Source organism: Misgurnus anguillicaudatus, chromosome 9, assembly GCF_027580225.2.
Source record: "Misgurnus anguillicaudatus chromosome 9, ASM2758022v2, whole genome shotgun sequence".
Classification (NCBI taxonomy): Eukaryota; Metazoa; Chordata; class Actinopteri; order Cypriniformes; family Cobitidae; genus Misgurnus; species Misgurnus anguillicaudatus.
The window spans coordinates 20,329,920-20,344,758 of NC_073345.2; the positions used below are offsets into that span (position 1 = coordinate 20,329,920).

The window sequence follows — 14,839 nt, forward strand, 5'->3', positions numbered from 1 at the left end:
TATTATTTGTAGGCTTATATGTATTAAACTACAGTTCAGTTCCCTGTGACTGTTTCAGCAGCGCGTGTCATGTCACAATCCTGGGCCGTGGAAATGTTGTAAGAGTCAAACCTAAATATAACCGCCGACCACCCTCTCTGAGTGAGAAAGAGAGAGAGAGAGAGACGAAGGAAGAAAGAAAGCGCGCACACATCGCGTTCACGTGAGGAGAGTGCGCGTTTCTTCATCAAGTGTCACAAAACAGCAACAAAAGTTGACGACACGCGAGCAGCGCTGGAAGATGGAGGTATGAACGCAGTTTCCTGCATTGTTAAAACTGTTTGTTATTGTTGTTGCTGTTTTTGTTTTATTTTAACAGATATGCAAATTCATTTCCTATTCTCTTAATCACACATTGCTTTAACACTGTCAACAAACAAAAACTATTACTGCTGCATTTCAGGTCGCATGCCGTTATGTTATTAAAAGGAATTACTCATTATTTTAACGTGAGGTTTATTTATAAACATCCATGAGTTGGAAAACTGATGCCTGTTTAAAAATAAATCTCACATAGCCTATATATCAAATGTAAATGCACTATGCAGGAGTCTGTCCTTATATTCAACATATATAAATACATCTGTGCTGATGCATTGAAGATAGATAAATGCAAGAAACTTTTGCTTTGATTTCATATAAAGTTTCTACTACAGAAAACTTTTTATTAATAACATGGTAATAACCGTTCACATCTCAAGCAGTGATGTGACTGTGCCAAATGTGAGATTTGTCAGTAGGGTCAACGATGAGTAAACTATAGCTGTGACTCAAAAAAACACCTGTCACTTCTCACCAGTTAACCTCTACTGATCATCATTTATGTCAGGTTATGTTGCAAAACGAGCTTTCGTCCTCAGTACAGATTGCATTGTTGTGCTGTGCCAGTGACTCCTTGAATTATGTTTGGATCCCATTTCTAACCACCCAGGAGCAATGAATACAGTTTGCATTGACACTGCGTTCCCTGCATGTCTTAAGTTGAAATAAAGTATGGCTGGCATTGCAACAGTCTAACTGACACAGGAAGTGGTGTAACCTCATCCGTATGACAGATTAAAATGGCGGGATGGTGGACCCACGTGAGTGTGTTTGCGGATGTTTGTCTGATTGAACTGATGTATGTGGAAAAAATACAGATACTGATCGATATACAGTATCCTATAATTGGTGCTTTGCCATGTTAGACATTTGTAATTTCGGAGTGCACAATGTGTTGTTAATCGATATTATGACTTTAAATGTTATTTTTGTTAAAGTTAAGCTATTCTCTGTGATGCAGTTCAAGATTTAAGAGAAGTAAATGTAAAAATGTGCTGCAAGACATACATTTACAAGACCGAGCATGCTTGTGGTTGTGTTTGGGAAAACACCTTTTTTGTTTTGTTTAGTTCATGGTGTTTAAACGTACAAATTTAAGTTGACCACATCTTTATATAAAAATAGGCTTCTTATTACACTGTTATGATAGTCAGCATTTGCATTTTTAAAGGGACATTCCACATTTACAAATTTTCCACCTCCCCTGGAGTTGGACATTTGATTTTTGCCGTTTTGGGGTCCATTCAGCTGATCTCCGGGTCTAGGAACTATACTCTCATTCTGGCGTAATAATGAAGGAGGCGGCACAATGATATTACGCAGCAGCCGAAAATAGTCCCCTTAGTAACTTTCAATGGCAGGGGACTATTTTCGGGCAGTGCGTAATATCACTACGCCTGCTGCAGCCATGTTACAGCAGCAAAGTCCTTGATTATTACGCCAGAATGAGAGTATAGTCCTAACCATATCTGCCTAGAAAATCGCAACTTTAAATTTTCCGTCGGTCTTAGTACACGATGCAACTACAGAAGAGTCGGGTTTTAAATAGGAAAAATATCCAAACTCTTTGGTTTTTTTTTGGCATGATGCTGGTGGTCTAGTCAGATTCAGTGGATTATGCTAAGCTATGCTAAAACAGCGCCAGACCCGGAGATCGGCTGAATGGATTCCAAGGCTGTGGGAATCGAATGTTTGGCTCTGGGGAGCTGGAAAATGTGCATATTTTTTTTTTTAAAAGTGGAGTGTCCCTTTAAGGCAGGTTAGTTGGCCTCTTTCCACATACATATTCACTTAACACAAAGCAGAGCCACATTTAAACATGATTTAATTTCTGCCATTGAAGAATGTTACTCTACAGCTATAACCGCTGTAAACACTAGACTGAATGCATGTCTTGTTTAAAGCTTTGTGTCAGGACTTATTCGAGAGGTCTGGCCTGCATGGACTAAGTCCTGGATATTTATGTTCATTATCTCTTGAATTTCAGCTATGCGAACATGCGGGTCAGTGTCAGTACCACCTCGGCAGCTGTTAGGGCGACGGCCCTCTTTCTCTAAACTGCATGCAACTACAAAGTGTGCCCGTAAATGACAGATCTGGAGAAGGGAGATGATATTGCAACATCAAGCACATTAACAGACTACTTAACCAATAGACTTTCTGTTGAAAATGAAGAACTGTACGAGCACATGGGTGTGACTTTTCAAGCCGCCCTTCAAAATTCATACCGCATATTAGCAAATGATGTAAATGCCCAGTGCAGTTGTCTTTTCCATAAAAGTGTTGGTTGGTTGTTTCATGCTGGTGTAAGATAATATACGTTCTCCCTCCAAAGAGCTTGAAGAAATCAGATAAGCAACAAGTGTATGCAGGTTGTCTTTTCAGTGGAAGCAAAGGTCTGTGAGTGTGTAGACGTTGCGATTGATTTATAAATTCCTGAAGTATTAAACTTGCGAGGTGGAGTCCTTCATTACTCTGACTCACACTAGGGTGTTTAGCGAACGCTTGACTTTCCAAGCACACCATCCACTCCAAATATGCCAGGATAGAACATGAAGTCATACTTTTGGCCACTTCTAAAGATCACGATTGTGTTGCGTCCAATAAGGAATGGTGGTCGACACCCAAGTTTGTGATGTAAATGGTGGCAAGTTTAAAAATGCTGATGCCAACACATTACAAAACTGTTTCAACTTTCTATACTTACAAGGTGGTTGGAAAGCTAAGAGTACAATATGTACTTGGGCTGTCATCCCCTCACCCGCTTCCCTAAATGAAACGTGTTTCAGTGTAAATAGAATCATGGGGGACTTCCTCATGTCCCTCAATCCTCAAGTATTTGACATACAAAGAGATTCTGTGTGGGTTGCTAATAAGATTCGGTTTTCAGACAGCATGCGCTCTAAAAATTGCTGGGTTATTTTTAACCCATAATGGGTTAATATTGAACAGAACACATGGTGGGTTAAAAATGACTCAATGTGGTGGTGTTATGCAACCGGGTGATTTGCGTGAAATTAGACTTGAAATGTCATGAAATATTTTGATAAAAAATGTAAGTGCTATCAAAAAAAGAAGCATACAGTTTCAAACATCTCTTCATGTACTATTTTGCTCATGTTTTTAAATGACATCATACAAACCAATTTTGTTGTTTTTTACACATTTAAGGGGAAATTTTTCATTACCGCAACGTGTCCGTGACTGGATTTGGGTTCTTTGACATGGAAATATTTATAATTAAAAAAACCTAAAAAATAAAAAGCTTCAGTGCATGTTATACTATAAACATTTACAGTAAAGAAACATGTGGTGTTTGGTGATCATTGCTAAATGTAGAGACAATAATAAGGAATATAAATGTGCCCAACACCAATTTTCTCATCCTCCACAACAATTTTCAATCATTGTTTAAGCTCTCAAGGAACTAACATTAAAAAGAAATGTTGGAAGGGACATAATTGACTGTGACACTCAAGATGGCTACCAGGTAAGCAGTTCTTATTTTTTTCTTTCCAGATAAAAGTTGAAATTTTGTTTGTCATAGTACCTAGACAACTTTTTTGAGTTCTCATTACCGAAACATGAGTTTGTAAATGCATATATTTAATGTTATATCATGTTGCGGTAATGATAATTTTATAATGATAATCTAAAAAATGTAAATAATTCTATAGGAAATATATTTTTTAAATACTCTAAAAAAATAATTATAGTAAGTTCAAACCTTAATCTTATATGTGCAAAAAATAGCTTCAAGGGCTTTTTAAAAAATCTGATGCTGGACACCTTCTAAATTTGGATTTCGTTAGAATCACCAAACCATGGGTTATAATAACCCAGCATTTGAGGTAAAACAACCCAGCATTGGGTAAATTTTAACCCAACTGTGCATTTTGTCTAATATTTCCCCAACGTGGCTTAAAAATAACCCAGGCATTTTTAGAGTGAGGGTCACGATAAGTGGCATGTGTTGGACATCTTAAATTGAGTTTTGGTCTAATCTCAAAAAAATTCTACAACCGTTTAATGTTTGCACTGTCATGTTGTCTCCATAAGCATGGCTGTTTCGGAGATGACGAAAGGCCCATGCTGAATTGATTATGCATACGCAGTTTGTTGTGTTGTTTACTCGTTCTGTTTCTTTGGAACGAGTTTATGTATTTTTTTGCTTCCCGCACCTGCGGAAGTTGCTCTGTTTATAAGGCAGTAACATTTTTGGAGAGACCATTAGTGACGTTTGCACCGGTGATGTCATCTTCAGGGCTCATCTTTGCAGGTGTTTGTTAAATGTGTGCAAAGCCATAACTGTAGAGCGCACACACAATGTTGTTCGCCCATACACACACACACACACACACTCCTAGACAAACATATGTGCAGTAAAATCACCACCCACTGGGTCTCAGGAGATAAAGCTGCCAGTAATGAGTGCAGCACTTTATAATTAACATGCTATCACTGACTAAGATACATGGCATGTTTTGAACCTTTAAAAATTTATTTAGCTATAATATTCAGTAAAATCCCATGGAGTAGACATACACGACAGATTGTGTTAACCCAGCAAGCAATTTTGCATTTAATAGACAACTAATAACTTTCCAAACACAGCCCAGACGACGTCTAAGTTAAAACTTAAAGTGAAATTTGGGCTGTCAGTGAAAATTCAATTGGGTGTCCAACCATAGCCCAAAAAGAAAAAAAATAATTGATTAAATTAAACACACGTAATCACTATTGCCTTTACTTTCATGATGTAATATCATACATCTCACAAGTTATTTAGACAAAAATGAAATGTAACCAAATTCAGTTAAAAGTGAGTTACTTGTAGCCAGACTATATCGGGTCTAGATGGTGAAATAATGACTATTGTTTGTTGGGTATCTTTGGATCTTTAAGCTTTGGTTGAACATTAACATGTCTAAGAGGGAAATATCTGTTTTCTTAGTTGCTGTAGTTAAAATCATGCTCTTATGTTGGATTTTAGTCTTGAGAGCGCCACTCTGGGAAAAGTTTAATCTTTGGGAGAAGTCCCATCATCCTAGAATGTTGTTTTTGGCAGTTAGCATAACTAGTCAATTTGTTTGAGACAAAATCATTTCTTTTAATCTTATTTCTTGGAGAGTGACATTGGAGATCTTTTTTGTGTTATTGTGTGGTTAGCATACCAATACAAACACTGCATGATGTGGATGTCTTTCATATTAATAAATTAATCCCAACAGTGCGGTCAGGATAAACTTGCTTTTTTTAACTTGCATTTGTTTTAATTATTTGTAATAAAATCTCATATACATTTTTAATTATGAATATTTATTTTGAATATTAAATCACCTTTTAAGATTACTTGTCTTGGAGTATCCGGATGAGGCTGTGTTATCATTTTCAGGTGATTCAGGTTATCTCGGAATAACATACCTCGGAATGTCGCCACTGGCCAATCAGGATTAAGCATTCCAGAGTGCCATGGAATAATTCTCTATGTAACAAAATACTGTGTGCTATAAGTATGGGGATGCACTTATGCATCAGTGAGTCTGAAACATCTTTCTTAAAAATAACAACAAACTGAGATTTAATCACAGAACAAGTTTTTTGTTTCCGTCTTGGGAACACTAAATAAAGCGAATGATGTCATAAGGGAATGCTTTTATCTTAAAGAGAACTGAATGTAGTGGGACTGGAACACATGGGCAGCAGATACATGCAAAGCCAACAGACGCAGACAGAAAGAACATGGAGAAAACAAATAATAGAGCCTTTATTTTTCAATCTGTTCTAGTAACTAAGACATCAAGTGCCTTATTTGGTAAAGCTAGGGTCTTGCTCAACCAAGCACCCTTCATTTAGTTGTCCTGTTCATACCTTTACTCAGTCAAAGTTGCGTTATCATTTTATATGTGCTGTAAAAAAGTTGGTTCAACTTAAAAAAGTAAGTTACCTGTTTCCTTAAACTTTTTTAGTTAACTAATATATTTAAGTTGAATTAACAAACATTTTTAATGTAACCAGGTAATTTACTTTATTAGCTTGAACCAACAAATCTTTATTTACAGTGTGCATGCTTTCAGTGAGAAAGAACCCCATGGCATTGGCAACACTAGCACCATGTTTCATCATCTGAGCTATACAGGAGTATTAACATGACATGTGGTTTAGCATCGGTGGGTTCCAGCGAATGACTTCCTGAAACGGAGCATTCTGGAAACAAACAGTTGTGCCTGAAGACATTAGCGAACTTTTACAATATTAGAATTTGCTATCAGTCACAGGAAGGCTGTACTGGTTCCCTTTACTGATAGCTCGAGAGCTAATGGTCATAAATGGACGCCTGTGGATGGAAGGGCCTGAGACAAAGTTGATAACAGCAGGATGAAGAGTCTGAAGTCATGACCAGCTGAGTCTGTGTCCCCCTGAGGATATAGCTGCGTGAAACACTTTCTCAATGCTTTCTTTTGAAACAGCACATTTTCATCTTGTTCGCCACTCACATGGTTTCCTGTGGAGAAAAAAAATTCAGTCTTGTCTGTGAAGATCAGCATTACAAAACATTAAGGCTTGTAATTAGAAATCAAATAATTGAACGGTGAAAGGACAATATTTAGTATAGTGTTTTAAAGGGGTGGTTCAATGGTATTTCCTGCATTCTGACTTATTAACACAGTTATAGATTTGTTTCCTCATGCTAAACGTAGGCAAAGTGTCAAAAAAGCAGTTGGGCGTGTTACAGAGTATTTCTGTGCCAAATGCACTTCACCAGGGTTCGTATGAGTTTCTTAAGTTTTTTTTTTTTTTGATTTCGGGTCCAGCTGATGTTTCAGGGGTTTCTATACGTATCACTTCTTTTTATGGGCACTTCCCCCGGAAAACCCCGCCCACCCGTCAATCAGCGGGAGATGCTAGAATTTACAAACATCACGCGAAGGTTTTGTTTAATTTCAAAACTCAACAGTGGCATGAAGAAGAAGTGTGTTTTTAAATGTAAGGAGAAGAAAGCCAGCCTTATGGAAACAAGAGATATAGTTTATTATCCGGGGCACCAGGGGAGTTCTGCTTGTGTGTTTGATGCACCTGATTTCATTGAAAAGTCCCAATCAGGTCATGAGTTGCATGCGTTAAGTAAGACTTCTGTCTTATGTTGGAAATAGGCGCGTGCATATTATATAAATTACACGAACATGTAGTGAATCATAAGTTAAACAGTGTTGTATAGTGTTGCATGACTCGTACTCGCTCCTCCCGCGGTAGTAACTCCTCCTTAATTATTTGTACATTATCGGTAAGAATCAGTAAAGCTAATCTTTCTTTTATTAAATCTGATTAAATTAAAAACTCTTTGGAGATATAAAGGATGTAATACTACTCTATAGGTACTCCAGATTAACATCAGAAATGCGTGTGTTATGTGAGCTTTAAAGGAAACAAGCTTGAGCCCTTCTTCATATAAAGGCACACTGTACAAAGTAAACAAAAAATAATGTATGGCCTGTATCTTCAAAAAAATAAACAAAAGTGGACTTTTTCATTAATACATTAACATTTTTGTATTTCAGGACCATACGGTTGTTAAAAAGCGATCTGTGGCTGAACTAGCAGGAAAATTCAGTTGTCAAATTCCTCATACGACAGATGCTGAAGTGGTGAGGTTTCAGATAATCTGAGTATATGATCAGCCTCAAACTGTCTCTACACTTCAGCTTCTCTTTTTCTGTGCCTTAACATGGCTAACATCTTATACAAGCAGACGAATATGCATTCTTTGCTTCCTTTTTGCTTCATTTTTTTCATCTTCCTTTTATTTAAAATGTGCATTTTAACAAACATTTGTAGAAAAAAAATAGGCAGTGGCTATTTACACTAAGTGCATAGTATATAGCAAAATATAGCATTTTCTTAGCGATACTTCTTATAATCATTTACACTCTGTTATTATTGCATATTTAATAAAATAATTATTAAATTAATGGTGCATTATTGGGAGAATAGCCCCCACACCGACCCCTTTTATGCTTAATAAACACTTGTTAGACACTTTATTTCCACTTTTAAAACATTTTCTTCATTTTATTGAAAATAAATGCCGTTTTGATGTGATAGGAAAATTAAAGAACAGTTAGGTCAGCAAAAGGTGGATTTGAACAAGCGACTACGACAATGCCTTATGCCTTTTTTAAGATGAATTGCTTCATTTGCTTCCCTCAATTGTGTAAGTCGCTTTGTATAAACGCGTCTGCTACATGCCATAATGTAATTTAATATTGTATTGTACCAACATGATTGGTTATGTGCCAAAAATGTGTTTAAAAGTGTATAACCTGATACCATATGAGTAAAGGACAAACTCTGTACTTTTCCCTACCCTCCAGCCAAGGAAACCAAATCTCATGAGTGGTTTACCTGGAAAAAAAAGATTGTTAAAAGTTTTTCCAAGTTAGCGCTGTACTTTATCCCCAACACCTCAAACAAGGAAGTAAAATCTCATAATGCATTGCATTTTTTGTTTCTTGCCACTTAGATTTTTCCATTGTGACTCTGCAATTTGTGTTGTATTTCCTGAAGGCATTAATGATAAGCCGATGGTGCACTGTACGCAGACGGTCAGGTTCTCAGAAAGCTACTTGGCGCGCTGCTCTCTTCCGTAATGGACACCAAAGGAGCACAGATATTAATACGAGCAATGTTGTTTGTATTGCACAAATGGCCATCTGTGTACATTATAGTGCAAACGTTTTAGGCCACCATCTCTTTGTTAAGAAACAAACAGAAAGTACAGGAAATATGTAGGTGGCTTTAAGCACATCTTGAACTCTTTTTGAGGAGACTGAAGTCATTAGATTAGAATATAAATTGGGTTTGCGTTTAGGTTTAAGAGTCTGCAAGTTCCTGCTATTCCTCAAGTGTAAGTGGGGCTCACACTGAATATGTGACAATTATTATTGTTTTATAGTATAGGTGGCCCATTGCACAGTACTCTCTGAAGGTGATGGTAGAAAACACTTTTAACCTTACCTTCCTTCCTTCCTTCCTTCCTTTTTGTTTTTCCTCTTTCTGAGGCCTGTTGGTCACTTTGTCATTTGTCAAATGTTTCCTCATTAGGAAAAAGAAAAAGCATTATATATTTAAGTGATATCATAAGTCTAGTCATGTCTCATTAGATGTTTCTTAAGCAGCTTAGATTGTTTTTATGGATTTCTTTTTAGTAAATAAGGAGTCCTGCAACTCCATAAAATCACCTCTGTGTGTTATTTATTTTTCCCACACCGCAAATGTTTTATCGATGTTTGTAGTACTTTATAGTGGCTATGCATGCTTAAACATGAGTCTAGAACCTTTAATTATATGTTCCAGAACAAGCCAGTGAGGAGAAGACCTCCCCGCACCCTGCAGTTATCTGCTGGTAATGATGCAAGTCAAGGCCCGGATGAGGTGAGAGGTGCAACTTCAAAAATAAACACAAGTGTCAGGGACCTTTTTTTTGAATGGTTTTCTGCAGTGTTTATCTGTGTGTGGAAAAGCGCCAACGTCATTCGCGGTTTTTCCATTGTCCAGTTGAAATGAGGGGAGAGGCTTTCGTTGTGTTAACAGAAGTTTACAGTTGCTTTGAAAAACCAGAGACTGCACTCCCTCACCGTGCACCTCGATCAAGGTCAACACCCTTAAAGTTTCTGCGAATGACAATTAACAACAAAAGAGTACTCGCACTTTATTATTTGATTCACAGGATGCTGCCTTTGTGGTTGCCTAGCAACATAAAAAACGCACCGCTGTGCCCTTTTTGAAGTCAATCTAAAAAGGCAATGTGGCGCGCCTTGTGCTTACAAGCTTTAAAACGCGTTTGGTGTGATCATCCCATTAGGGGCGCTCTGCTACTTTTTAAAGTGACTAAAAAAATGCAGTGCGGCGCATCTTGGGTTTCCGAATATTTGAAACGTATTTGGTGCTAATTTGACAGTTATCAGCAAAAGAGCGGTCACGCTTCAATATTTGATTGACAGGACAGCTACCTCTGTGGCTGCCTAGCAATATAAAAAACGCAATGCATTGCTCTTTTTTTAAAGTGACCAAAAAATGCAGTGCGGCTCGCCTTGCGTTTCCAAGCATTTAAAACGTGTTTAGTATGATCCGCCCCTTAAAAACATGGCACAGGAGGTGGCCAAAACATGAGCCATTTGGCACAGATAAACAGCGCACATGACGCTCACTACACTCTGAAAATGGCTGGGTAATTTTTAACCAGCATTCTGTCCAATATTTACCCATTATGGGTCAAAAATAACCCAGCTATATTTAGAGTGTGCCCACTGCCATAAACGCATTCTGTGTGATCGGTCCCTTAGACATTATAAATCGTTCTATGCAGTGCAGTGCTTTAAACAAATAATGCACATTGACTAAGATTTTAAAGGAGACATTTCACAAAACTTTTTAAAAAAGGAAAATAAATCTTTGGTGTCCCCAAGCTCAAAATCTCATATAGATCATTTATTATAGCATGATCAAAGTTACATTACCACTTTGTAGGTGTGAGCCAAAATGTGCCGTTTTGGGTGTGTCATTTCTTAAATGCAAATGAGTTGATCTCGGCACTAAATGGCAGTGCTGTGGTTGGATAGGGCAGATTAAGGGGCGGTATAAACCCATTTTTAACCCAAGCCAAATTTCAATGACCTATTTTTTCATGTGCTTGCAGAGAATGGTTTACCAAAACTAAGTTACTTGGTTGTTCTCTTTCACATTTTCTAGGTTGATACAAGCACTGGGGACCCAATTATAGCACTTAAACATGGAAAAAGTCAGATTTTTCATGATATGTCCCCTTTAATTGAATCCTAGCCCATGCCCTATAAACCCGTTCACTTTATTTTTAAAAAGCTGATTGTATTAAAATAATTGATGTGGTATTTACTTTTTCGTCTATTCAGAAAGAAGCAGGACCAACATCACCCAGGAAAAACAGGAACTCTGCCCTTATTGAAAAACTGCAGGTACAATGAATAAAAAATGTGTCATGGAAACATACATTAACATTCAAACTTATATATACTTACAGCAACTAATCATTAGTAAAGATTTAGTAAACTGTAATAACCTGTACAGTCAATCTGATAATTTTTTTTTTAAAAGCCAGCAGCAACTTTATCAATGTCGAAAATGACCTAGGGGTGGTTTCCCGAACACGGGTTAGACTAAAATACATGTAAGATCTGCCCAAACTGAAAACAGCTTGCACTGACATATCTTAAATTACATCAGTGCTCTTTGTTTTGCTTCAAAGTTGCCTGTTTTTAGTAAGTCATGTTTGTTAAAACTAGTTTTATTTCCTAATTAAACTAAGGCCTTGTCCTGATTTAATCTGACCTCTGTCCAAGAATTCACCCCCTAAACTTTTATTTTCCTCATACTGCAACACTTCCCTCTAGTGGACAGAGTAACGTATTGCTTTAGTATAGCCATGTTACAAATGTTTTTCTGTCCCATTTCACACAGGCCAACCTTGCACTTTCTCCAACGGGACCACCTACCTTCCAAAAGAGCCCGGGGGTGGTGAAGTTACCTGTGGCGCCCTTCCCCTATGGCGCCCCTGGCAGCCCCTCCAGTCCTCCTGTAATTATCACACCGAAACAAGAGGAAACTCCTACCAGCTTTGAGGACCCCGCTGAGGGAGGACCTCTCAAAAGTATCATCAAGGTTTGTGGCCCTCATCTGTCATTGCTCATTTGGATGAACTGAAAACAATAATTGATGAAATTTGTTTAGTCATTTACATGTTTTTAAGTCACTGAAAGGAGTGGCTCACCCAAAAATGAAAACATCATTTAATCTTTATGTCATGTTGAATCATGTATTATTATTTTTGTTTAAATATTTTTTTCACGCAATGAAAGTATGGTTATTTACAAAGCTTTAAAGGGACTAAATCCAGTACAATACGTGTAGACATTACAGTAAAGCTGTGTTTTGTGTGAGGAAGGGCACATAATGACACAATTTCCGAGTTCTCTTTGTATTTAACCTGTGCAGGGAAGAGCTCGACTTTCCATCAAGCGTCGCCCGCCGTCTCGCAAACACAGGAAATCCAGCGCAGAAGAAGGTGGAGAAGAGGTGGCCACACCTGAACACGAAACTCCGAACGGGCACGAGGGAGAAGTGTTCGAGGAGCAGAAGGCATCTGACGGTGTCGACACCGCATCGATCTCCTCAAAACAACAGATCGAGCAAGAAACAAATTCAACAGATGCTGAAAAGCTGACTTCAGAAGATGAAAAACCAGAGGTAACGGTTGAGACTGAAACCCCAGAACATAAAGATGAAGGTGAACAAGAAGAGAAGACAGAGGAAGATGTAAAAGAGGAGAAAAGTGCGGATGAGCCGCAGTTAGCCGAAAGTCCCTCAGGGTCTAAAGAGCAAGAAGAGGCACGCGAAGAGCCGGTCACGCAACTTCATGAAAAGCCACAGACTGATTCTGATACAACAATAGATGAGAAAGATACAGAACAGAAAGAAGAAGTAATAAACCAATAGGGTAAAGTGACCGTGTGCTTTATGAAAGCCGATACTTGATTTTAGTTTCAGGATAGAGGAGCTGAAGATGGCTTTATGTCTGCTTTATCAACCCACATTCATATCCATATCTAAAACACTTCACATACTGGGCCTCCAGTATCATTTATACATCATTTTGTTAAATGGTTTGTAATTTGCTTTTAAGTAGAATTGATACCTATACAAAATAGATATGACAACCTTATATTTTAATTTATGTATGTGCACATTTTCTAATACAGCAAGGAGAAAGTGTTTTTTACCCTGTAAAAAATTACATTTTTAAGTTTAAACAACTTTTTTTAAAACCATTTCAACTTTCTTGAGGAGTAGGTATAAATAAAAAAATATAAAGTTGAATTACCGGACTTATTTTGAGTGTTTGGAAAAATGTATATAGTAGCACATATTGAAAGTTGGCACGTGTTATTCATTGTTAAAAGTATTATTTTAACACCTATGTATATGAGGGACAGGAAAGATGCTTATTTTGTAGATTTTATAGAATGAGCCATGTCTACTTATTTGACTTTATCTGTTACATTTTACTTTATCTGTTACATCTGCATAGAGAAAATGTGAAAATAACTACTTCACCAACTCAAAGCAAAAAGTAATGATCTAAATTGCAGTAATATATCTACGCTTTTTTGTCTTCTGAATGTACAAGTGAAACTTTCAGATGCAACAGTATTTTGTCCTTCCTGTACAGTTTTATTACAATTTTAGTAACACATCTGTTTTGAGCTGCTGGTATGTCGTGTTTTACAGATTGATGTTTGATTATAATTCATGTCTATAAAAATAAGTACATACTGAAAGACATTTTTTATGTTTGTGTTGTTCATGATATTCCTTTCACGAATAAATGTGATTTTTAAAATTGTAAATGGAATATGATTTTTTTTTCAAAATACTCCTCAATAATTCACCTGAATCAATTGAATAATACTATAGTTTATTGGTGAAAACCAATATTGAGATTTAAAATTATTATAGTGCTTCAGAATAAATGTATCTGTGCAGTATACTTTAAAAAATAAATAAAATTGTGCTAATATCATTAAAAGTGGTAAACCACACACTTAACTTGTTAAATGTCTTAAAAAATAGGCACCAGAGCATTGTTTTTGGTAGCCATGATATATAGGAATAATGCACACCCGCACTGCAAAAAATGTCTTTCTTACTTAATATTTTTGTCTTGTTTTTAGAAATATCTAAAAATTCTTAAATTAAGATGCTTTTTCTTGATGAGCAAAATGACCTAAGAAAACAAATTTAGCTTATAAACAAAAAATATACAATTTAAGTGAATTTCTGCTTAAAACAAGCAGAAATATCTGCCAATGGTGTGAGAAAAAAATCTTAAAATAAGATTTCATTTTTCTTAAACACTTAATTTAAGCAAAATTTTCTAACCCCATCGGCAGATAATTTTGCTTGTTTTAAGCACAAATGTACTTATTTTTCGTCTAAAATTTAGACTTACAGTATTTTAGGTCATTTTGCTTATCAAGAAAATACATCTTGATTTAAGAATGTTTAAATAAGTAAGAAGTCATTTTTTGCAGTGCATGGTGTAACGGTGCATTACCACCTTGGGTGTGCATTATTTTCCAAACACTATTTTCCCTATTAACCACTTTTAGTGCTATTTTAGCACCATTTGTTTGAGTGTTTGAGCCCATGCAGCTCTATTCACAGTGGCATAGAGCCAAAGGTCAGGCTGTGCTTATATGTGAACGGATTCAAAGATGTTCAGTCATTACAATGAGATTAGTTATTCATACGAATCAGATTCGAGGTCAGGGGAGGAAGGATTAAGTCAGATCAACTGACGTTTCTTAATCAGGAGTTCAAACTGAACTTCTTGGTTTTTTATAATTGTTAACAATGTGGCAGTGAAGTGACACAGAAGTACTGAACT

General features: G+C 36.8%; 1 protein-coding gene across 2 annotated transcripts; it reads left to right on the forward strand.

The window, feature by feature from the left end:
• The first annotated feature begins 109 nt into the window (after positions 1-109).
• On the forward strand, positions 110-13,800 carry dub (duboraya). Of its 2 annotated transcripts, XM_055179789.2 has the most exons (6): positions 111-286; positions 7,920-8,006; positions 9,715-9,792; positions 11,289-11,351; positions 11,854-12,054; positions 12,388-13,800. In XM_055179789.2, exons 1-6 carry the CDS (start codon positions 281-283, stop codon positions 12,886-12,888), a joined length of 936 nt encoding a protein of 311 aa, XP_055035764.2. In that variant the 5' UTR covers positions 111-280; the 3' UTR covers positions 12,889-13,800. The 2 variants fall into 2 exon arrangements, with proteins under 2 accessions (XP_055035765.2, XP_055035764.2); XM_055179790.2 differs by lacking the exon at positions 7,920-8,006 and having other exon boundaries at positions 110-286.
• Positions 13,801-14,839: the final 1,039 nt, after the last annotated feature.

Bases quoted from the DNA above. Each gene is read 5' to 3' on its own strand.
- dub (XM_055179789.2), top strand. The intron at 8,007-9,714 runs GTGAGGTTTCAG...TATATGTTCCAG, and splicing joins ATACGACAGATGCTGAAGTG to AACAAGCCAGTGAGGAGAAG. The intron at 11,352-11,853 runs GTACAATGAATA...CATTTCACACAG, and splicing joins CCCTTATTGAAAAACTGCAG to GCCAACCTTGCACTTTCTCC.